Source organism: Saccopteryx bilineata, chromosome 6, assembly GCF_036850765.1.
Source record: "Saccopteryx bilineata isolate mSacBil1 chromosome 6, mSacBil1_pri_phased_curated, whole genome shotgun sequence".
Classification (NCBI taxonomy): Eukaryota; Metazoa; Chordata; class Mammalia; order Chiroptera; family Emballonuridae; genus Saccopteryx; species Saccopteryx bilineata.
Window position 1 is genome coordinate 131,789,302 of NC_089495.1, and position 24,390 is coordinate 131,813,691.

At 55.8% G+C, this 24,390-nt stretch overlaps 2 protein-coding genes across 8 annotated transcripts in view; one reads left to right on the plus strand and one right to left on the minus strand.

Annotated features, from left to right (window-relative positions):
- DPP6 (dipeptidyl peptidase like 6) overlaps positions 1-4,121 on the plus strand; it is a 590,008-nt gene extending 585,887 nt beyond the window's left edge. For all 5 annotated transcript variants that reach the window (XM_066235792.1, XM_066235795.1, XM_066235791.1 and 2 more), the window contains exons 23-26: positions 634-692; positions 1,426-1,498; positions 1,609-1,682; positions 3,474-4,121. In XM_066235792.1, coding sequence (XP_066091889.1) covers positions 634-692; positions 1,426-1,498; positions 1,609-1,682; positions 3,474-3,623 — 356 coding nt within the window. In that variant the 3' untranslated portion in view covers positions 3,624-4,121. The remainder of the gene's footprint in view (positions 1-633; positions 693-1,425; positions 1,499-1,608; positions 1,683-3,473) is intronic.
- A 12,012-nt stretch (positions 4,122-16,133) lies between these two features.
- The window catches only part of PAXIP1 (PAX interacting protein 1), a 38,001-nt gene continuing 29,744 nt past the window's right edge, over positions 16,134-24,390 (minus strand). For all 3 annotated transcript variants that reach the window (XM_066237289.1, XM_066237288.1, XM_066237290.1), the window contains exons 13-21: positions 23,545-23,588; positions 22,942-23,012; positions 20,440-20,542; positions 19,453-19,621; positions 18,346-18,446; positions 17,226-17,360; positions 17,066-17,141; positions 16,922-16,982; positions 16,134-16,340 (exon numbers count right to left, since the gene is read on the minus strand). In XM_066237289.1, coding sequence (XP_066093386.1) covers positions 16,325-16,340; positions 16,922-16,982; positions 17,066-17,141; positions 17,226-17,360; positions 18,346-18,446; positions 19,453-19,621; positions 20,440-20,542; positions 22,942-23,012; positions 23,545-23,588 — 776 coding nt within the window. In that variant the 3' untranslated portion in view covers positions 16,134-16,324. The remainder of the gene's footprint in view (positions 16,341-16,921; positions 16,983-17,065; positions 17,142-17,225; positions 17,361-18,345; positions 18,447-19,452; positions 19,622-20,439; positions 20,543-22,941; positions 23,013-23,544; positions 23,589-24,390) is intronic.

A 24,390-nucleotide genomic window follows, 5' to 3' on the forward strand; every position in this document is an offset into this window, starting at 1 on the left:
TCATGCCATTTCAAAATCTGCCTGATTTGAGTGCACGTTAAATGCTGCCCTCCCGCACCTGACTTGTTCCCGAGCCCCAGGCGGGACGCTGCCCCCGCTACTCGACTGAGGGCATCCCCGAAACCCGTGGACACGCTCCGGAGCACTTGGCTGGCGGGCAGCCCTCAGAGCCCCACGCAGGACTTGGTCAGGGTGCAGGGTGCCAGGGAGACGTGCAGAGACGGGCAGCCCTCAGAGCCCCACGCAGGACTTGGGCAGGGTGCAGGGTGCCAGGGAGACGTGCAGAGACTTTAGAACAGGAAGTCCTAGTGGGGATTTGCTCCGCCTCTTTTCTCTCCCACCTGGTGGAAGGCAGTGGGGTAGCCAGTCTAAGATTCAGACAAAGTATGTTTTGCTTAATTACTGTTTCACCTTTCTGCCTGAAACAAGAGTCCCCAACACTAACCTGTTTGAAGCTTACTGTGGTACCCTCTTCTTTCCGTGTCAAGACCAGACAGGTGGAGTTTGGTTTTTTTTTTAAAGACAAATGTTTGCCGGGCAAGAGGAAGTGAGCCCGCCCCACCCCACCCCAGGGCGTCCCCGAGTCCGGGCTCTGCACAGGTGGGGTGACTCTCTTCCTCTGCTTGTGCCCAGCGTCTGCATTCTCTGAGAGATACTTGGGCCTCCATGGACTGGACAACCGAGCGTATGAGGTAGGTTTGGGACAGAGTTCGATGAAGCCGGCTGCCTCCTCTCAGAGTTCTCTCTTCCTCCCCTCCTACCTCTGGTTCAACCCACACTCCCTCCCCGTCAGGAACACCTTCCGGTCCCCCTGCTACTGTTCTGTTAATGGAGGGGACTGGGACCCCCTTGGGTTGGGGTCCTTTCCCGTTCCAGAACTTGGGGAACAAGGGAGAAAGTGGGCACGTCTTTGGATAGAGGAGTCTGTCCCATGGTCCTTAGATGTTGGGTGTAGATGCCTCCTGGCTCCCCTGGACCCACGACTGTTCTGCGGTGGGAGGCTAAGCTGTCACTCGGGGAACAGAGAACTCCTGTGATGCTTCCCGCTAAGTCACAGCCAGCTGGTGACTGTGCGTGGACGTCACACACAGCCCTTCTTCGTCTGGGCCCAGCGAGAAGGCCAGAGTTGTGGGACAGGTCAGGGCCTCGGGCTCTAAGGCTCAAACTTTGTCTAGGACGAAGAAACTGTCGAGCCAGGATGTCATCTCCTGAGGCCAGCTTTCTTCATTCCTGTCCCCAGCCCCTCCTCTTCATCAAGGGGTTCACGGGAGGAAGGCTAAGGCTCCCAAGACCTGCCACGTGCTTGTCGCAGGCAGGAAGCCCCAGTTCTCCTGCATTCCACCCTTAATTCTCAGGGGTCCCCCCGACTCATGCCCCGCCCCTCCCCTCCCTGCGACCACTAACTCTCTGTGTCCCTGCATGCAGATGACCAAGGTGGCCCATCGGGTGTCGGCCCTGGAAGGACAGCAGTTTCTGATCATTCACGCAACTGCTGATGGTGAGGACCAAGGACAGGGGCTCCCCAGGAATCCGGTGAGAACCACACACAGATACAGCATGACGGGTTTGGACACTTCCCTCTTTTTTTTTTCTTTCTTTTTCTAACAGAAAAAATCCATTTCCAACACACAGCAGAACTCATCACACAGCTCATCAAGGGGAAAGCCAACTACAGTTTACAGGTACAGCCTGCCCTGCGCCTCTGACTGGGGTGCAGTCCCGTCTGGTTCTGCTGCCGACCCACCTGTGCATGGCTGTCGGGAGGGCGTGGGCCAGCGCACACGGGCGGCAAATCAGCATGGGCTTATTTTTCTACAATTTATATGATGTTTAAAGCCTTCAGACCTCCCCCCCACCCACTGTCCCCTCTGCCCTGTGCAATAGGCAGGGCCAACCAGCAGCCATGCCACCCAGCACGAGGTCGTGGGATACCTGGGGTGTGCAGATGAGGAGAGCAGAGTTGGTGGGTCGCGAGCCTCCCCTCACCCACCCTCTGGACAGCCGCACACGGTCACTAGGTACTACCTGCCAGGTGCTCCAGAGGGACCTATGGCTAAGCAGCCATTAGAAACCCTCCCTCCCCAAGTCAGGCTCTTTCCCATGATGCACAGTGACATTCTAGACACTTCGCCCACCTCCTTCCTGGTTCCTTTGGTAATGCAGGGATGGCCCCGACAGATGGAAGATTTCCTTACCTCCCTGTCCCTCAGAGAGCGCCCGGCAGTGAACCCCCCTCCCTGCTCCCTGCGTCACTGTCCCGGGGAGGGTGGTGTGTGGACTGGGCCGGCTGGGAACGCTCCCGGCTCAGGGGTCTGGTTCGGGTGCTGATTCAGAAGGAAGGACTCAGTTCATGTCACATGTGTGTGCCCCCTCCTGATATGTACAGATTGTAACAGACTCCACACCTGCCATGGCCTTGGGCGCATAGGATGTGCCATGGGCAGGCAGAAAGGGGGGGCTCTCCAGGCTGACGTGGACCATGCCCCTACCTAGAGGCTGTTACCTTAGCAAGGCGCCTAAGCAGCACGTGCCCCAGACCCCACCTGGGTCAACGAAAGGAACCCACGTGCAAGGCCACACCTGCCTGTACAGGAACACCTTAGCTCAGTGTTTTCCAGCCGCTGGTCTGCAAAAGTGTTAACCATACTGATGTCGGATGAAGATTCTAGACCCAGAAACCAGACTGGCAGTTGAAAAACACTGCAGCGGCTACTCAGTGAATTTGTAACAGTCATCCACTCCAGGGCAGGAGGAGACATACTTCCTCACTGCTTTTCTGTTGTTCTGAATACAGTCCTCTCGGACTATTTGAAGTTGAACGTACGTATAATAGCTCAATGCCTTCACTGACTACTCTCAAGTGACTGCCATCCTTCACAGACATAAGAGGAAGAAACAATTCAAAATGCAGCAGGCAGCCATGTGTTGGGGGGAAGAATGGGGACTCCGGGGTCCCTTACACTTGGCTTTGAGTCTGGCCAGGAACACGCTGCAGTGCCACCCCTCCCCAGCACACAGATGTCATTCCATTTAGCGACAGACCAATCGGCACTGCCCAGGGACTGGAGGTTTGAAGTCCCACCGAACGTGACCAGCTAGATTCTATCTACCATATGCTGGTCACCTCCACTTGGCACAGCTGGACCCTTACCTGTCCGCAGCCACACAGGGGGGTCAGCCAGGATGCCAAGGCAGATGGTGGCCCAGGAACATGGGAAGTTTTCCACACGCTGGTTAGAGAGCACACAGCTGCGGTCCCTGCTGACTCGGGTTCGTGCGTGTGCGTGGTGCAGATTCAAGACCGCAGAGTGTCTCCTTATGCAAGGCCAGGTGCCCCCCTACGCCGGTTGAGCCTGCAGGAGGGAGAGGCCCTTGCATAAGCTACGAGCTTCACTGGGCAGGGGCCCTCGGATCTGTGCGGTGCCCAGCTGTGCCTCTCACGTGCACCCCGCTGCCTCTCGCCCTCCTTGCAGATCTACCCGGACGACAGCCATTACTTCCACAGCACCCCCCTCAGGCAGCACCTGCACCGTGCCCTCATTAACTTCTTCGTAGAATGCTTCAGGGTTCAGGACAAACTCCCAGCGGCCACGGCCAAGGAGGAGGAGGAGGAGGAGGACTGAGCTCCCGGCTGCCTCCAGCGCAGCGTGGCTCTCCCTGGACCGGCGGCGTGGGATTGGGAACCCCGCCCCCTTCTCCCGCCAGCGCTGGGGTGGGGGGACAGGGGGCGTCCCTGTTCCATAGCATGTGTGTGTCTTGGGTCCTGAAGGCAGTTCTGCTTCGGAAAACCAGCTCCTTCCCCGGGTAGAGATGCCTCATTGCTGCTGAGGGCGTCTGTCCAGGGAGCCCGGGGCCATCACAGCATGCCTCCTGCTGGCCACAGAGCTGCAGGTGCATTTCCTTGCCTGGGGGACAGAGGAGGGACAGCAGGGTCGAGGCTGTTGTGCTGCACCGTTTGGGACCCGTCCTGTCTGGAGCGTTGTGTCCACACACACACACACACACACACACGCCGGCAGCCTCTCCTCCCGTCTGATATAACCACGCCATGGAAACAACTGTAGCACAATTGTTTTAACAGTACTTCTTCCTAGGTTGGCTTGCTCCTTTCTGTCACGGGGGGGGGGGGGGGGGGGGGGGGGCGCGCCATGGCGAGAGGCCGGACCGAGCCTCCCTGCAGGGCTGTGGTCATGGTTACCCTTATGGGATTGATTCGTATTTTTCTATGGTTTTTACCTGACACTGCCCGCGGTCACGGGGGGTGAGTTTCTGTGCTGTTTTCTGTTCCTTCTCCTTTGGTTCTTGCTTTGTTTCCTTCTGTGGGTGTGTTGGCTTGGCCCTCAGTTTGCAGAAACAGATGGGAAGTGACTGCCCCGCCTTGTCGCCTCGAGGTCGGTGTGAAGCTTCAGGGAGATGCTTTAAAAACAGGGAGGAGAGAAAACATCCAATACTACTTACTGAGGCAGGGGCATGCGTCAATAAAAGCTCCCTCCCACCCAGCTGCGTTAGGGTTCGGCTTAGATTCTCACTGTCCCTTTACTGCTGTCCTGAACCCTGCCCTTGTCCACCCTGGATGAGTTGTCCAGTCTGTTCAGGTGCCATTTGGTTAAAAAAAAAAAAGACCAAGTGTCGACTCCACCCGAGGTCTCTCACATGTGCCCGGGGAACGGGGGCCTCAGGGCCCATGGGCACCTCATTTTGTTGTATATAAAGCCAGGCATGTGTGCCAGGTGTCCCGCTGTGTCCCCGTCCCCTCCCACGGCCCCCGCCCCATGTCACCTGCATGCCAACTCTGGCTGGTCTGCGCTTGCTCTCCAAGTGCCCGTCTGAAATGGGTCACTCACCACGGTCCCCTCAGAAGCCTGGTCACAGCTTGAAGGTCAGTCCTGGCTCCTCCAGCTTCCGGAGGCGGGGGGAGCCATGGGGTCCTTGACGCCTTGTCCGCAGAGATACGTCCAGGTCGCTTTGTTGGTGTTGGGGACGTGGCTTTCATCCACACAAGCAGACCGTTCCCCTGGAGCTTGCCATCACGGGGTCTTCTTGGGGTGACAGTCACCGTGGGTGGCAAGGAAGGACGTGCTGACCTGCGGACCCCTGGGAATGCGAGGTGATTGCAGGCCCCTAGCCGACTGCAGTGCCAACGAGGTGTGGACGGATGGGGGCGCCAGCTCTGGCCACAAGATTGGTGGGAGGGACGCGAGAACGTGGCATGGTGCATTTGTTCATCCATGGAATAAAACATTATTTTACCACGTGGAGAGCCCTGTCCTTGCTTCCCCCCACCCACCCCCAGCGCATCCCCTTCAGGAGTGTTCAGAGCGTCGCAGCCTGTCAGGTGCCCCCCAAGCCCCAACTGACAGGTGCACATCCCCCAGAGCCTGCATCCAAGGCACCAACCGTGCCGACGGTAGAGGGGACAGGACCGGTCAGGTCGCTGATGGCCAGACCAGAGGGAATGAGCCTGAGGCTGACCTGAGGCGCTCCAGGTGACAACAGGCACACCCGACACAAGAGAGACGTGTTCCCTGTGGACATGGCAGCTTTGCCCATGACAACATGCTACAGAACCTGTGGGAATCCCCTCACTCGTGTTTTGTGAGTCCAGTGTAAACAGAGCCGGAAAAGCAGAGGGACTGATGGAATAAACCTGGGCCCCTAAGCGGGGTGGCACTTAGAGTAGGAGGGGCACCCCAGCTGGGTCAGCGAACCTCACACCCTTCTCAACAAGCAGGGTCTGGGTGGGCAGCCCTCTGGGCACAGGGTCCCAGGAGGCCCGACTCCCTTTCACAAACCACAGTCTCTCTTCGCTTCCTGACTTCGCCCCCCCCCCCACCGCCCACTGCACAGAGGGGACCTAAAGCCCAGAGAAGGCAGGCAAGCCACCCAGAACCACCCAGGAGGGCGGCCACAGCCTTACGCCCTGTCCCCCTTCTCCTCACTTGGTCTCCATGCTGAGCTCTGGGCCTCCAGGCTCTAGATTCTGGGGCTCCCAGCACAGCCTGGCCCACACGGAGCGGGGCTTGCCAGAACCAGGGCTCTGGGTCTAGATTCTGAGCAAACAACCAAGCTTCTAATGTCTGCCACTTCCGCTCAATTCAGGGTCTTTCCTAGGAAATCTCTCAATGACTCAGCCTATGGGCATCAACAAAGGGGAGGGGGCAAAGCCCTGGCCAGACGGCCGGGTTAGTGAGAGCATCGCCCCGAAGCACAGAGGCTGCCGGTTCGTTTCCCAGTCAGGGCACACACAGGAACAGATGTTCTGTCTGTCTCTCCCTTGCCCTCTAAACTCAGAGAAAAACAGTGGGGTGAGGACAGGGAGCGGCCTCGTGTTGGGACGCACAGATGAGCTCACACTGTGGTCCTCGTCTCCGCCCCACGCACACACTCTCCAGAAGCACCACGCTGAATTCCGGGGCTACACCCGAGCCCGCCTCCTCTTTGGGCCCCACAAACCCGAGCAAACGACCTTCAGATACAGGCTCTGGCCCTCAAACATTCAGAATCCTGGGGGGACTGTTCCTGACGGTAACAACAGGCCCCTGGGCGGCGGCACGTCAGACCTGAGGGCGCGGGCCTCCCGCACATCCACCGAGCCACTCGGGCTCTGAGGCAGCCTCCGCCGGCTCCACACCACAGTCTTCCCTCCCTGTCCTTCCTTTACGTCTCAATGCTGGGTTCCCTCTTTCTGGGGTGAAAGAAGCTGTCACAAGCAACTATTTCTCGGGCCTCCCGTTTCCCCGTGGGCCAGGCTCCAAACCCCTTAAACGTAACTTGCAACACCCGCAACCCCCAGGTCTTGATTAGCAAACGCACACACCGCCCTCTCTCTGTGCACGCCCCACACCTGCCCGCTGCTCCCTCACACTCACCCACACGCACCCATGCTCACACGTGGAAACATTACTCTTTCATCAGCCTGCAACAGTGTTCCGACACCTGGGCTGGATCCTTCTTTTCGGGGGGGGAGCTGTCCTGTGCATTGTGGGGTTCCTGGCAGCTCACTGCCCTCCATGTACCTGAAGCCGGCAACATGACCAACGATGCACCCCCTTCAGGGGGCCCGGCGTCCCCTGCTGGCACTGTGAGCCACCTTTGTTAAGAGCTGGTTCCTGAACACAGCTGGGCGTCCTTATTGGGCAGATGACTGAGGGTGTCCATTCCCTACAAACTTAACATAACCTTAACAGTAAACAGTAGCTGTCCTCACCCACTGGGAGCCTGCTTGTCCCAGGCACTGGTCTCAGTGTCCCAGGTGGAGCGACACGGGTCACAGTCACACGGCTAGCACATTTGATCCACAATAGCCCATGACGTCGAGCTGCTGTCTGCACGTTGCAGACGGGACACAGAAGGCACAGGAGGATGTGGGCACCAGCCGCCACAGAGCCCGAAAGGTCACCCATGTCTGGTGACCTGGTGTGACCGCCATGCGTTAGAGTGACAGGCTGGGTGTTGGTTCTGCTGGTTGATTTGTCCTGGGTGGAAGGGAGTGAGGAGGCCTCTCGCTGTGAGGAGCTCAGGCCGGAGCCCTTGGGCTTGTCTCCTGGGAGCAGGGGTGGGCACGATCACCTGGACAGCAGGGCCGTCCCCCCAGGTCAGCAGGACGGCAGGTGACATCAGCCCAGTGAATCCCCCAGGAGTCCAGGGGATCTGGGGCCACCTGGCAGCCCAGAGTCTGCAGCCTGGGCAGCTTGGTCAGAACCTGGGTGGTGTTGGGAGAGGGAAACTCACCCGTGTCTGGGAGGCAGACGCCAAGGGAGGGGCCACAATCAGAAGCACCGTGCCCAGTGTCCCCACTGGGATGTGACTCCTGACACTGTTGGAAGACGTTCTCAGAAAGGGGGTCATGTGTAGTCACAAGACTCGGTTTTTACCCAAAGCCTGACGGAAGGGGGGACCCCAGGGCCACCCACCATAGTGGCTGTATGTGGCTCTAACAGCAGGTTTGTGGTGGACAGGGCACTTCCCAGATGGACCTCTCTGATGAACCTATACACAGAGCAGGACAAACTCCCTGATAGGCAGAGAAGGGGTCCCCCCCACGCCTGAAAACTCTGCCTCTGGCCACGACAGCAGGGTCTGCGGGAAGAGGGGGGTCCTGTTCCCTGGCGCCGGGAACAGGCCTGGGGGAGTGTGGAGGGGGGGGGCACTGAGCTCAGGAGTTGCATCACCTGAGCCCCCAACACAGCAGGAAGGAATCTTGGTCCCATGAATCCCTGAGTCTGGTCCTGAGACCTGGGGCCTCCTGTGAGGGCAAAAACTGCCCCCCCACCCATCCCCAAAATTAGAGACCCATCTGCAAGTCCCTTATGGGACTCACCCCTGGGCCAGACCAGTGAGGGACAGCGCCCAGCCGGCCCAGGCCCCGGGCCGTCTCTCCTGTTGGTTCACACGCACAGCTGAAGGTCACTCATGGTAGCAGCTCAGCACAGGTCCTGGGCTCTAAACGGCCAGCTGAGGCTGATCTGAAAGCTATGGGGGCCCGGCTGGGCTGCCCCTTCCCCCGCCTGTGTCTGCAGCCCGAACCCGCCCTGCACGGTCACCTTGCCCTTTGTCACTGTCCCGCCTGGCCCCGGTAGGTCGGCAGGGGTGACGCCTGGCCCACTGCTTGTCTTGAGCTGGTGTTACTTCTCCAGCTAGACTGCAATGTCCTGACACAGCAGAAGTAGTGTCTCAGGGAAAAGGGGGTGACAGATGGTCGGCCTGCCTTGCCCTGTGCCACTGTGCCATGTAAGGGCCCCCCCGGCCGGGGCACAGATGGCTGCCAACAAATAACTGGAAATGGGAAGGCAAGTCCCTTCACGTGCCACCAGCCAGCCAGACACCCACAGTCTCCCTCATATCACACTTCTACCAGTGACGCCCCCTCACAGGGAGGGGGGGAAGGGCGGTGGCGGCCAGGAACTCAGTGACCCTGAGGCTGGAAAGGCCTTATCTGCGGTGTGCTGCCATCAGACTCTGACCTCTGGAGCCAGCCAGCCAGGGAGGAGACTCAGACTCGGCCCGAGCCCCAGGAGGCACCCGCAGGCTGGAGGAACGTGGCCAAGCACCCTTCCGGATGGCGGACGGAGTCTCTGTCGAATTGTTGGAGTTTCTCTGAGCCAAACCCACAACTGCCAGGGAGCAAGATCTCAGATGCTCTGGGGGATATGTCTGCAGCTTCTTTTGTGCATTTGGAGTTCAGCCGGGACTCTAAGAAGGACCGACCGTGGAGGTGGGGAGTGGGTCACAGGACAGCTAACGTGATTGTGTGCTCTCCTTGCACTCTATTTCACGGGTACGTAGGTGCCCAGAAGCACAGACAAGATATTGTTACATGGCTGGGGTGTGACTGCCCACCATGACCTGGTCAGGTAGTGAACAGGCGAGCCACTTCCTCAGCCTCAGGGGCTGCCCTGCCTTTTCTGAAGTTGTGTTGTTCAGCTTTTATGGAGACCCAGAGCGGGCGGGGCGGGGCAGGGCGGGACAGTGGCATGGAGCTGGCTGCTCCAAGTGAGGCGGGCTGGGCAGTTCTAAATGCAGGCTCTGCTGCCTAGCCTCCATGTCCCCAGGGGAAGGAGGAAGGAGGGTCCTCCACCCGAGAGCTCCTCCTTGCTGCTCCTGACTCCGCCAGCAGTGGGCAGCAGAGGACAAACGCTGGGCTGAGTCCAGCCCGCAGCTCTGACAAGGGCTAGGTGTGCCAGGGCCTGGGAAGGATAGTGAGGCCACGGGCACGGCCTCCAGGTCACTGTGGGGGGGGGGCCCGCACAGCAGGAGGCAGGTGACATTGGTACAGCTTCAAAGCACAGAGCTCTCGTGCGGGGGACGGGGGTGGGCAGGCTGCAGAACTGAGGACAGAGGGTGGCAAGGCTCAGAGCCACGTCCAGGGTGGGAGGGGCCCAAAGACGCCGCTGGGGTTCCACCCACCCGGCTCTGCCCCACCTTCTTGAGCACCTGGGGCTGAAGCCTAAGGACCTCATAGGGCGATGTGTTGATAAATCCCCACTTGGGCAGTCTTGCCCACCTCCGGCCTAGGACTTCTTAAGGAAAAGGCTGACCTTGGCCTTAAGCAAGCCCTGTCTGCTGTTCCTGTGTCTCCTGGTAACCATGCCTTTGCGACGCCAGAAGTCACCCCCCCCCCAGGTGTGACCACTCTCCTGACCTCAACTAGCCTGTACCCCAACCCCCCCCCCCACCTTGCTTCTTCTCACGTTCCCTCCATCTCAGTGGCATAAAAAGAAACTAATTCTCAGGAGCGTCCCCAGCACAGGCTGTCAGTGTGGCTCAGGTCAACAGGTGTGGACAGTACTGAAGCCAATCAGACGATGTCCCGGCTGGACACGGGGACCAGGGGGCGGTAGGAAGCCGGCCAGCCGGCAGGTGGCGGCATCGGGCCAGGAAGATGATTCTGGGCAGGCTGCCGTTTCCTGCGCTTCCGAGAGTCCCAAAGCAAACTGTGTTGTTCATTTTCCAGTGCTGTTAAAAATGAGCTGTTTTGCAACTATAGGAGGGCATTCGCGGTTGAGCTAATTGTGCAAATCTAGTCACCAGTTCCTGAGCTCTTAATAACACTGGTCACCAAGCTCAGAAAATAACTTGGATCTTTTTTATATGCGAGCAGTGGGGCTTTCAAAAGTTCAAACACATCTTGGGGAACATGTGTATGTGTATGTGTTGGGGGGAATAAAGGTGCCAGCTAACGAGTCCACCAGCATCCCTCCCGTAGCTAATTCTCTGGGCACGAAAACGCTGTTCCCCTGTAGACTGTCCCTACACACAGCCCAACCTGCCTCCCTCTTCCTCCTGCCGCCTGATGACACCAGGTGAGGCTACTGATGGCCGCAATCACACGTCCCTTCCATTAGGGAAAGATTTGGAAACAGGCATAAATGGAAATAAAATATTTCACGTGCACCTGCAGGACATTTACCAATGACCAAGCCCATGGGCAGCAGGGCAGGACCCCTGGGGCCCTCAAAAGGAGAGGGGTTCATCCCACGTGCTCCTTGCAGCTTCATCCTTCCGTGTCAGGTGCTCCAGTACATATCTACATGAAAAAAAGGGGGGGGGGAGGCTGCTGGGAAAAGCGTGCAAAGGGAAGTGTGCGAGTCGAGCTCAGGTCGGATGCTGGTGCTGGCAGATGTCAACACGCACTGCACCCTCAGCTGCCTAGCCCTGAGTCTCGGACTCACCTGCGGACACCTATCTCAAAAACGGCAGAGGTCACTGGTGAGAGGAGGCTTTATTGTTTTTTGTTGTTTTTTTAATTCAGTTAGAGTAGGGAAGGCAGATATAGACGCCCACATGTGCCCAGACTGGGATCCACCCTACAAGCCCCCTAGCAGGCATCCCCAAACTACGGCCCGCAGGCGGCATGCAGCCCCCTGAGGCCATTTATCCGGCCCCCCACCGCACTTCCGGAAGGGCCACCTCTTTCACTGGTGGTCAGTGAGAGGAGCACTGTATGTGGCGGCCCTCCAACGGTCTGAGGGACAATGAACTGGCCCTCTGTGTAAAAAGTTTGGGGACCCCTGCCCTAGGGGGTGCTGCTCTGCCCATCTGAGGCCCTTGCTCTGCTGCAACTGGAGCCATTTTTTAGCACCTGAGGTGGAGGCCATGGAGCCATTCTCAGCTCCTGGGGCCAACTCGCTCTAATAGAGCCATGGCTGCAGGATGGCTGCAGGAGGTGGGAGGAGAGAAAGAGAGAGAGAAGCAGGAAGGGGAGGAGTGGAGAAGCAGATGGGCGCCTCTCCTGTGTGCCCTGACTGGGAATTGAACCCAGGACTTCCACATGCCAGGCCAATGCTCTACTGCTGAGCCAACTGGCCAGGGCAAAGATTTCCTTCCCTCTTAAGGCTACTATTCCACTGAACAGACCACATTTTGCTTATCTGTTCACCTGTCAACGGACACTTGGTTTGCTCCCCACTTCTGGCCTTTGTAAAGACTGCTGCTACAGACGGCAGTACAGAAACGCCTCATGGACATGCAGCACTCAATTCTTTGGGGTCTGGATGCGGAAATGGAGAATGCGCCCATTTTACATCTCCACCTACCCATCACAAGGATTTCACTCTCCAGTCTCACAGATACCTGTTACTGTTTGAATTTAGAGGGCAGCCACCCTAACAGGTATGAGGTGGGGTCCCTGTGCCATTGGTTTGCACTTCCCCGGTGAGTCGTGATGTTGGACATGTTTTCACACACTTACTGGTCAGCAATAAGCCTTGGAAGACATGTCAAGTCCTTTGCCCACTTGTTAATTAGGTTGGTTTTCGTTGTTGTTGAGTTATAGTTCTTTATACATTCTGTGTAATAGCCCCTTATAAAATTTACAAATATTTTTTTCTTTCTGTGGGTTGCCTTTATACTGTGGTGTTTTCTGATACACAAAAGTTTAAAATTTTTTTTTTGTTGTTGGTATTTTTCTGAAGTGAGAAGCAGGGAGGCAGAGACAGACTCCCACATGCGCCCGACCAGGATCCACCGGGCATGCCCACCAGGAGGCAATGCTCTGCCCATCTGGGCCATTGCTCCATTGCAGCTGGAGCCATTCTAGCACCTGAGGCAGAAACCATGGAGCCGTCCTCAGCGCCCGGGCCAACCTTGCTCCAATGGAGCTGTGGCTGTGGGAGGGGAAGAGAGAGACAGAGAGGAAGGAGAGGGGGAAGGGTAGAGAAGCAGATGGGCACTTCTCCTGTGTGCCCTGGCCGGGAATCAAACCCGGGACTTCCACACACTATCGCTGAGCCAACCGGCCAGGGTTTTTGTTTTTTTTTTTAAAGGAAAGGGTTTTTTTTTTTTTTTTTTAATTTATTCATTTTTTTTTTAGAGAGGAGAGAGAGAGAGAGAGAGAGAGAGAGAGAAAGGAGAGAGAGAGGGGGGAGGAGCTGGAAGCATCAACTCCCATATGTGCCTTGACCAGGCAATCCCAGGGTTTCGAACCAGCGACCTCAGCATTTCCAGGTCGATGCTTTATCCACTGCGCCACCACAGGTCAGGCCCGGCCAGGGTTTTAAATTTTAATGTGATCCCATTTATCTGGTTTTTGTCATTGTGGCTGGAGCTATAGAGAGAGGCAGCTTGGTGGGCAGGGTGTGTGTCAGGCGGGCACAGGAGCTCATCTGCAATGAGGACAAGTACCCGTGACAAACGGAAACGAGGGGTAGGCCAGAGACATCAGACGAAAATTTAGGTACACAGTGTGATATTTCATTCTAGCAGGAGAGTGCCAATCAGAATCCACTTCAGGGACTCACTTGGACACCGGGAAAGAGGGTGGCTAGAAAGGGAAGACGGGAGGGGCCGGGGGAAGAGAAGCACTTTCAGCCGCAGCACGGGAGGTGGCTGTTGCTGTGGTGTGTGTGACAAGAACACGGAGGACTGGAAGGAGTGAGCGGTTGGGAGACAGCATCCGGGGGACGTGGCAAATCCCGCAGGAGGCATGGAGGCCACGACCCCCTGGCAGGAGACCTAGGCTGCACCAATTTCCACACTCAAGACAACCAGGTCACCAGGGAGGCGCAGGCAAATTGTGCAGCAGCAGGTCACCAGCTGTGGGCCAGCTCCCCCACCACCCCAGTTCTCTAGGCTACAATGTTTCAAACTATTTGCATTCAGGTAGTTTTCCTTCAATTCCCAATTATTCGCTGAACTAAGACAGTTCTTGAACTTTTTCTAGTGCGAGGACACTGGTCCTTTCTGCCCCGCTCCGTGCCCGCGCTGGCAAGGGACACAGCTTGGTAGCCCGTCACATGGCGGGGAATGCAATTCTATTCTAGTTCATTCCACGCAAGGGAACCACCCTGCGCGCCGTCTTCATCCATCGTGAGAGTGCACGCACTCAGAGCCGCCAACCCAACCACCACACTGGCTCTGCACAGTGAGCCCCGTGCAAGGACTGACATTCCAACCAATTCTTTTTTTGTTTTTTGGTTTGTTTTTTTTTGTATTTTCCAAAGTTGGAAACGGGAGGCAGTCAGACAGACTCCCGCATGCGCCTGACCGGGATCCACCCGGTACACCCACCAGGGGGCGATGCTCTGCCCATCTGGGGCGTTGTTCCACTGTAACTGGAGCCATTCTAGCACCTGAGGCAGAGACCATGGAGCCATCCCCAGCGCCCGGGCCATCTTTCCTCCAGTGGAGCCTTGGCTGTGGGAGGGGAAGAGAGAGACAGAGAGGAAGGAGAGGGGGAGGGGCGGAGAAGCAGATGGGCGCCTCTCCTGTGTGCCCTGCCCGGGAATCGAACCCAGGACTCCTGCACACCAGGCCAACGCTCTACCACTGAGACAACTGGCCAGGGCTGCCAACCAATTCTTTAACGCTGATTCACATTCACTTATAAACTGACACCAGCTCAAGTGCTAGAAAATACCTCAAAGATCTGCCTTTCAAGCACAAAGTGGCATGAAATCTAAACTGCAATAAACACCGCCCAGGAACACTGCCAGAGTCCAGGTGCGCTCAGCGCAGGGCGCCAGGCATCTCAAAGATAGCACCAGCCAAGTCAAACGAGCTCATCTCTGAAACCCTGAGTACTTGTGGCTGAAGCAGTATTTTTAAAGATCATGTTAGGAAAATTAAAATTAACATTTAAAACCTTGTTGATGGTAGCTACCAGGACTCTTCACATTACAGGCGGTTTATGTTGTATTTCTACACCACCTCAGCCAGACACAACAGGTGAGAGACTTCCTCTGCCGGTGAGACGGGACTTCCTAACCTGACCCAGGTCTCTACGGAGCCTTCGCTAGACACCTTCATCTGTCCGCACAGCAGTGCCACGACAGCTCCTGGCACTGATGAGCATTAGTCCTTGGCAGCATCTGGAAAAAAACACCAATGGAAAGGTGCATCACCTTGGCCACCCCCGCACGGGGGACCCACAGGCCACCGTCCTGGACCGGAGGGCCCCGCGTTCCTCCACACTCACTCTTTAGGCTGAAGCAGCAGGGGCATATTCCCAGTCCCCCGCGACCTAAACCGTGCTCTGACTTAGAAAACTCCTCCGTCTGTCCATCTGTCCCTCCAGCACTTGACACCAGGGACGGAGCACAGGAGGGAAGGTCAGTCCCACAGATGTGGCTCCAGCCTGAGCCTGAGGAGACAGGTCTATGGAGGTGCACGCTGGAGCAGCAGGGGGCGACAGAGAGTCACCTCGCATTCCCAGCAGCGCAACAGCCAACTGTCTGCAGTGAGGTCCCACTCAGGTGGGGTGGTTACGTCAGGAGCCTGGTCCTTCCTTTTCAAATACAACTCAGGTGGTGGCTTCCTTGCCATCGGCAGAAATGACTCCACGGGGTCCTGCACTAAACAGACACCCGGCTGTGCCCGCCCAACACCACGGCCCCACATAGACACAACTCCCCAACATGCATGCATTCTGCTAACAAATCCTAACACGCACGGCCCCCAAAACGTGTCTGAGAATTAAACCACGGGAACTGTGCAACTGTAGACTCCTGTGTCACAGATGTGTCACAGCAGACGTCTCAGGAACTAGGTTATGGAGCAAATTCAGAGCTTCAGGGCTGCACGCAACGACCACTGTGATGTGGGAGCCACCCGACCCCATGGTCCGGGCCTCAGGCACATGTGGCGTGTCAGCACACAGGCACGGGGCCACAGGGGGAGTCAGGCCGCGGTCCCTGACCTGGGAGGACACTGGCATCCAGCGGTATCGAAGCGCAAGGCCCAGCAGCTCTTGCGAGAGGAGCCTAAGGGAGAGTGGCGGCCACTCGGGAGTGAATCATCCCGACGGGTGGGGCTGGGTCGCAGGCACAGCTAGGTTCTCTGAATGTGCCTCCCAGACGTTATTTCCTTAGGAACAAAGTCACTGGAAATATTTTCCTTAAAACGGACCAAGTTTGGTGGAAATCATGTCATTTATCCGACAAAAAAAAAAAAAGGGAAAACGAAGAATCACTCAATTCTCTAAAGTTCAAAAGGACATTTATTTAAAACGCGGCAGGGCATCAATATAAAAAGGAAGCTATAAGGAATAAAAATAATTAAAGTACAAAACATTTCAACTCTGTGAATCCATAATTTAGAGACAAGTCTTATTTACACCCCTTCGCACACAGCTCCAGTTCCTTCAACAGTGTGTGGAAACATTTAAAAACCTGGCAAAGGAATTGTAAAACCTGATGTGGGCTCTTAAAAGTCATTTAATACAAAACATAATTTATGTTCCTCAATAAAATCACACATCCTAAAAAGATGCAGTACAATTACACTTGTTCTCCTGCTACAAACGCTTGTCCCCCATGGAAGCAGCTGGAAAACGAGGTGGTGGGGGCCGAGGGCAGGCTGCGCGCGAGACCAGGCCCGGCCGAGGCGCTCAGTTGAATTTATACGTGGGCTTGCTGAGGAAAACAACATCCCGAGACCGAGCAGAACAGCAGCCATGCAGGGCCCTGACCGGGGATGGCATCTCCCCTCACCCGTCCTGTGGCACGTCCTCACGGGGACCCCCCCCCCAAGTGCGCCAAGCTGGGGCACTGGACAGATGCTGGTGAAGCCATGCAGGGGACCCCGTGTGCACCCACTGGGCAGCTGCATCAGGCCGCACTCTGGCCACAGGGAAGGGAAAGGCCCCCAGGGGACACCCATGAGTCCCTCTCCAGGCTAGCCCCACCCCCAAAGGTGAGCAGCCTGAAAGCAGGTGCCGCCTGCAGGTTCCCACGCTACCCGCTACCTGCCATCCCACAGTTTCCACAACAACCCGCCGCCCCACCCAGGAGACAGAGCCAGAGCTGGAGCAGGCGAGGGCCGCCGCCCCGCCCAGGAGACAGAGCCAGAGCTGGAGCAGGCGAGGGCCGCCGCCCCGCCCAGGAGACAGAGCCAGAGCTGGAGCAGGCGAGGGCCGCCGCCCCGCCCAGGAGACAGAGCCAGAGCTGGAGCAGGCGAGGGCCGCCACCCCGCCCCAAAAGGATATGACTCGTAGTCCAGCGTCTGCGTGAGCACGCCAGTGAGCACAAACTCCGCGTTGTGGACATCTGAAAGCAGTGAAAACAGACCCAGCGTGACTGTGCACAGGGTGCACATGCCCCGGGACACTCAAGCACAAGTGCGCACGTACCTATGCCCCGCGCGAAGTACTCCCGGCACAGGTGCAGGTCATTCTCACAGGAGATCAGGATGATCTCGGACAGACTCTGGGGAAGAGAGGGGGCTGTTGGTCCTGTCTGTCCTTGCAGTGGCCCACGGGGCCGGGCAGGCAGTACGTCCACAGCGCCCACCTTGTTCTGCTTATGTTCCAGCAGCTTCCGGAAGGATGGTGGTTTGGACAGCACCTTCCCGCCGGCACACTCTACGATTGCTTTCATCGTGGACAGACTGGGGCAAATCCCAGGGGTGATGTAAAAATATTTTGCCTAAAGATAAACACACGGGCATGACGTTTTCGAATGCTGACTTCTCAGAGCATGCCGTTTCTGTACACTCTCCTGACACACCCGAGAGAAGGCCCCACCATCCCCCAGGCCGCGGGCCTGCAGCCACCCAGGCTGTCAACGGGGAAGTTGAAGCACATTCGTTTCGGTCAGGTCTGACTTGTGGTCACCGGAAGTACCCAGAACCAACGGTCCTCAAAGACAGGAGGACTCAGTAACACAGCCAGAGTTAACTTTTTTCTCCATGGCTGCAAAATTCTAATTAGCATCCCATTATCTGTGGTTATCTGTCCAACAGAATGACACAGTCCTGCACTCCTATTCTCTATGTAGTATTTGGACTCAAAACAAGTAGGAAACAACTTCGGTGGTTAAGGTATATTTTTCTAATCACCCTGTTCCCAAGTGTACTACAAAACATTACTTTGTTTTAAACTATTCATGGAGAAATGCCGAACATTTAAAAATCGGACTGTTTTAGGCAAGATCCATCTTAATTCACAACTGCCAATCCTGTCAGGTTTCTGAGCTGGCCCCTAACAAGTGGACAGAACACAGTCTTCCTTAATTGACTGAGCCATGCTGACACAAGACAATTCCAAGCTGTAAAACCAACACTTAAAAGTCATTATCTACATTACTGAGGAACAGTCTAATTGGTATTTTCACAAAACCCTCATCCGTTCCCCAGCCAAGGACACAGTGACTGGCAATAGTGTCAGTGTGTCAGAAGCAGAAACCCATGCAGACAGCCTGCAGCGGTTGGGTCCTTCACAAGCACCCCTGAACGCCCCACATGCACAGGCCCATCTCGCAGGGCTGCTGCTTCAGCCCGGATGCCTTCTCCAGATGACAGTCTACGCAGCGCCCCGACGCACGCCCCAGGGTTCCGGCCACACCACGGCTCAGGCTTCCACCGAGGCGTGGCCCTGTCCACGTGGACCTGACCAGTGTTCCCCGAAGTTACCTTGAAGAGTGGGGAGATGTGTGCCCTTTTCAGGGACTCTTCCAGGCTGAAGGAGAAGAGCACCTCAGCCTCTGCATCCCGAAGGAGGTAGCTCTGCTCGTCTGGAAAACAGGGCACACACGCCGGCTCAGGGCCATTGCACCCGCATCTCGCCTATGACACGGGCAGGAAGATGTCCCCTCTCAGGTCAGGGCCAAACCCTCACAAACACGTGGGGAAGCCACGGACCCCGCCCCACACCCTCAGACCCAGGGGAAGGACCGCAACCCGACAGTGGGGAGGTCACGCCACCGGCACATCTGACCTGAGGGACACTGGGCTCAGCTGGTAATCAGTTCGATGTGACCGACTTACCAGAGCACATTTCTTTTAAGTACTTGAAAGTATAAAGCGATTTATGGAGGATTGTTTTACCAAACTTTGAAGACTTCTGAAAATTGTTAACGGACTGGTTACCCAGTCAACATCAAGTTTCCTGTTTCTGCTTTTCCCCTGTGACATTTTTTCCGCCCACAGTGATCTTTTAAAAGCAGTAAATCACGGCTGACATGTGCCCACCTCTGCCATTTAAATCCCTTTAATGTCTTCCTGTTGCACAAAGATAATTGTCACATACCCTCCCTTCCTGTTCTTTTCAAACAGTGCTTTAAAAATGCGAGGACCATTCTCAGTTCAAGGCCTGTTTGCTTTCCCTGGACAAGAGCAACCGTGATTTGCAGAGACATGCTCGGGTCTGTTTATCAATTGCTAGGAACACAAAATCAATCCATAGCCGATCACAGGTGATCGAGGTGGAAAAAGACAAGTCTGTCTAAATACGGGAGAAATGGAGAAGGACGACGTAGAAATGAACTAGGCCCGCAGCACGGGAAGTGACATACGTGAGACATAAGCTCCCAGGCACGGTGGAGGCCCAGTCACCTTTATACACCGAGAGCGCTGGGCCGGGGGGGGGGGGGGGGGGGGGGGGGCACTACTGTGCGGGCAGAGGGGAAACTGCAGGACAGAGGCACTGAGGTGTCGCTGGGGTGAAAACGGAGGTAAACTCCAGACAAACACTTGACGTTGACTTGTCACTGATGCTACATAGGGCCAGCGCGCTCTCACCAATGAACTTCTGACACTTGAGGCTCTCATCCAGCCAGTCGGGGGTCACAATGTGCTTCACCACAGAGATGGCCGTCAGGAACTTGACCGTGCGAGTCACTTTGCTGGCGATGAGGTGCGTGCACTTGTGTGCAGACTCGGCAATGTCCCCGCCCAGAATGTAGAGCTTCTGCAGGTTGGGACAGAGGGGACGATGGTGAGGGAGCGGCGCCCAGGCGCCCAGGAGGAAGCCTGGGGACACAGGTCCGGCCACATAAGTGGACAACTGGTCACACCACACCCACCACACTGGACAAGATGGACAAGGTCCACTTCTGTGGTCAGTTTCCCACAAATCAGAATCAAACAGGAATTCTTCACGGACGCCAACAACACAGCTTGGGATCAGAACAGGGTCAGCTCCTGGGGGTGAGGGGCACGTGCACACACCCTGGCCGTCTGGGCCACTGCACATGACTGAAGTCCTTAACCTCCCCTCTCCAGTCCACAAAGAACAACCGACAACCGACAAGACACAAACATATAAAACGGTCTCAGAACTGTACTGAGTTTTAAAGGTAAAAACACGAAGTTACGCTCAATATGTAATAGTAGCATTTATAGTTTTCTTTACTTAAAAAAAATTTACAAATGAAATGTAGGCTCACAACACAGCCCTCCACAAGAATCAATAGAAGAACATAATCCTACACCCCCTGCACTGCTGTTTGTTTCTAAAAGCACATCTGAGGTTTTGTAACAAAGACACACACCTTCCCTGCTTGGCCTCCTGACCAAGAACACCAACCTTGAGTGGACTGTGGCCCTGGGCACACTGACCGTCCACATGGCTGTCGGTCTGCAGGACACCTGGCGGGCAGCACTGGCCACCTAACAGCTGCCCCTTCTCATCAATATCATCACAACCCCTATCATCACAACCCCTTCACAAGCAGGGGACAGAGGCGGGACCCCTCAGCAGCCCACAACAGCAGGATGAACCCTCACTTTGACATACTGCTGGACCTGGGCATGCTCAAACCCCGTGAACAGCACAGAAGGGGTCAGTTCTGGCACCAACTTCTTAGTGGGCGGCGGGATGTCTTCAATTCTATAAAATAAACAAACAAAACGCGAGGATGGTTTTATTGTTTCCTTTAAAAAAAGTTCTTTAGCCCTAGCCAGATAGCTTGTTTGATTAGAGCAGTGGTCGGCAAACTCATTAGTCAACAGAGCCAAATATCAACAGTACAATTGAAATTTCCTTTGAGAGCCAGATTTTTTAAACTTAAACTATATAGGTACATTCCTTATTAAGGTAGTGCCCACACGTGGTGTTTTGTGGAAGAGCCATAGTCAAGGGGCCAAAGAGCCGCGTGTGGCTCGCCAGTCGCAGTTTGCCGACCAGGGAGTTAGAGCATATCTGGAAGCTCAGAAGTTGTCGGTTCCATCCTCGGTAAGAACATACAGGATCAGATTAATGTTCCCATCTTTCTCTTTCTTGCTCCCTTCCTCTCTTGTTAGAATCAATAAAAAAGTTCTTTAGAAGGGAGGTCAGTGGCTTTAATGAGCATGACCGGCCCTCAGCTCAGTGGGTGTGGTTCTCCTCAGGGAAAGAGGGGGGGGGTGTCACTGTCCTTCCTTTCCCCCTCGGGGGACTCAGCCCACAAAGACTGCACCCGGCCCACGGCACTGCAGGGCAGGGCCAGATGGCTCACGGGCTGGTGGACAGCCTCCTCTGCCTCAGGGTCCCTCCTCTCCCAATTAAAGTTCTTTTTTAAACTGACTTTAAAGGGAAGGTGAACATTGGGGTGGGCCTGTCCACCTTCCCAGCAGGGTCAGGAGTCAGCGAGAGCAGTGTCCCTGCAGCTCCAGCTGTGACTCAGACACACACTTTACATGCAACCTCCGTCTTGAATGTCCTTAAGTTTTTCAGATCCTATTTTTAGCTTGTGTTTCATTGAGACAGTGCAAGAAAGAAAGGGGGGAGAGAGAGAGAGAGAGAGAGAGAGAGAGAGAGAGAGGAAGGAAGGAAGGAAGGAAGGAAGGAAGGAAGGAAGGAAGGAAGGAAGGAAGGAAGGGAAGGAAGGGAAGAAGGGCAAACTTTCTGGCATTTTGGTGACAGTCTTTAAAACTGTAACTGTGTCATTCAGGTTTTACTCTGAAATTCCATGACTTGGGACGGTGTGGCCAGGGGAGGGAGGAGGGAAGCAGACGAGTGGGAGGGGAAAGACCAGCAGGCGCTCGGGCTGCAACCCCGGCCCACAGAAAGGGGAGTGCTCGAAGTCACCCTGCTCCGAGCAGGCAGAACACTGCTCTGAGACCCGCGCGTGCACGCACCGTGCCAGAGTGAGGACCAGCGCCGACGGACACCCCCGCCCCTGGCAGGCCGCCCCTACACGCAGCCCGTGCCTCTCACACCCACTCTGGGGGTGCCTGGGGCTAAGCTCCACCATATCCCAGGGGGCTGCCACGGTGCTGCTTGAAGAACAGGATTCAACTGGGCTGTTTTTTTAACAGCAGAAAGGAGAAACCGGCCTGTTCACCATTTAATTTTTTTTTTTTGTATTTTTCTGAAGCTGGAAACAGGGAGAGACAGTCCGACAGACTCCCGCATGCGCCCGACCGGGATCCACCCGGCACGCCCACCAGGGGCGATGCTCTGCCCACCAGGGGGTGATGCTCTGCCCCTCCGGGGCATCGCTCTGCCTCGACCAGAGCCACTCTAGCGTCTGGGGCAGAGGCCAAGGAGCCATCCCCAGCGCCCGGGCCATCTTTGCTCCAATGGAGCCTTGGCTGCGGGAGGGGAAGAGAGAGACAGAGAGGAAGGAGTGGGGGGGGGGGGGGAGTGGAGAAGCAAATGGGCGCTTCTCCTATGTGCCCTGGCCGGGAATCGAACCTGGGTCCCCCGCACGCCAGGCCGATGCTCTACCGCTGAGCCAACCGGCCAGGGCCCGGCCTGTTCACCATTGATCTCCCCAACAGAGCGAAACCAGGGCCAAGTCCTGAGCAGGGAGCAGACCCTCCAACCCTCCTCTCCAGGACAGAGACAGCAAGTTCCTGATCACCACCAGTTCTTCCTTTAAAAAATTTTAAATTATAGCTTCACTTATGGATTTTATTTATTTTTTAAGATTTATTCATTTTAGGGAGGAGAGAAAGAGAAAGTGAGGGGCAGGAGCAGGAAACATCAACTCCTTCCCATATGTGCCTTCACCGAGCAAGCTCAGGGTTTCGAACTAGCAACCTCAGCATTCCAGATTGGTGCTTTATCCACTGCGCCACCACAGGTCAGGCCAAGGATTTTATATTTTGATTTGAGAGAGAAGGAGTAGGGAGGAGCAGGAAGCATCAACTCTTCCCGTGTGTGCCCTGACCGGGCAAGCCCGGGGTTTGAGATCAGTGATCACAGCGGTGCAGGCCGACGCCGTGCCCACCGCACCCCCACCAACGCAGGCAGCCCTCGTGCGGCCCCGGGACGCTGGCAGAGGGAGGCAGCGCTGTACGTACCTGGCCCTCTTGGAGCAAGGCTGGATGTTGGTCACTTCACTCTGCTTCACTTTGGGGGACGACCTCACACCCTGGAATGAAGACATTATGTCCCACAGTCAACCCTCCTACGCAACGCAGTGGCTTCCCAGAGAGCTGTGTCGAGTGAGCCCAGCATCTCACACAGGACACGCTCCCCACATCAAATGGTGTCTGTGCGAACACATAGCACAGATGCCGCGGGCCGGGAGCAGCAGGCCTCCAGCCTAGCTCCCGTGTTCTCCTAACCCCGCTGCCTCCTAGCACGTCTCAGAACTCCCTAGTTTTCGTATCAAGTTTTTCATCATGTATCCCAACTCAGAATTTGGAAAACATAGTCAATGTAATTACACTCTCTAAAAAAAAACAACAGTATCCATGAACCAGAAATGTCACCATCACAGTGCTCTCTGAAGCACAGGACACCAATAACGCCATCAACTCAGGGAAAAGCAACATCAGGGACATGACACACACAGGGAGCCCTCATTAGTCATGTTGACAAACTACTGAGAGGTTTTAATTTGCAAAAGCAAAACACCGTTCTGCACTTGAACAGCACAGTACAGTGTGGACATGACCTACCATCAACAACTCCGCTGACACTTTCAGGGGAACCTTCCACGCCTCTGAAGAGAAAAGAAATACATTATTTTTACACACTGTGTTGTTTCACACCATGGTCGGCAAACTCATTAGTCAACAGAGCCAAATATCAAAAGTACAATTGGAATTTCTTTTGAGAGCCAAATTTTTTAAACTTAAACCACATAAGTAGGTACATTCCTTATCGAGGTAGCGCCTGCACGTGGTGTTTTGTGGAAGAGCCACACTCAAGGGGCCCAAGAGCCGCATGTGGATCACCAGCCGCAGTTTGCCAACCAGGGCAAATAGAACCTTTTAGAAGACCGGTCTCGGGCTGGTTGCCCCAGACACAGGCAGCTCAGCTGATGGCGTCACAGGACAGATGTGAGGACAGTGGCTGAACATGAAGGAGCCTCCCAGTCAGGCGAGGGAGGAGTACATATAGTACAACAGCTTGTCCCAGGCAAGCACCCGCTGTCCAGCCTGCTGCACGGGTCCTACATCAGGTCCCAATGAGGACACAGCACAGCCACGTGTGGCCTCTAACAGACCACCTGTGACGAGAGGTCATCAGGGGCCATGCATGCGCTTCCCCACAAGGCGCCACACTCTGGCCTCTGGCCCATGAAGGAAGGACACACAGTCCTCAGAGCTGAAGCCACAGGGAAGCAGAGAACAGCCGGAACCAAGAAATGTTCTCGTGACCGAAGCCGATGAAAACGGAACTTCCAAAGTCAACATCCTGAAGCAGTCTCTGAACGACCATTCTTGGAGTCACGTGCAGTGCAGAGTGTAGTCAAATGAAGCGCTGTAACCTGCACAGTGGGCATGGGGTCCCCGCAGGGG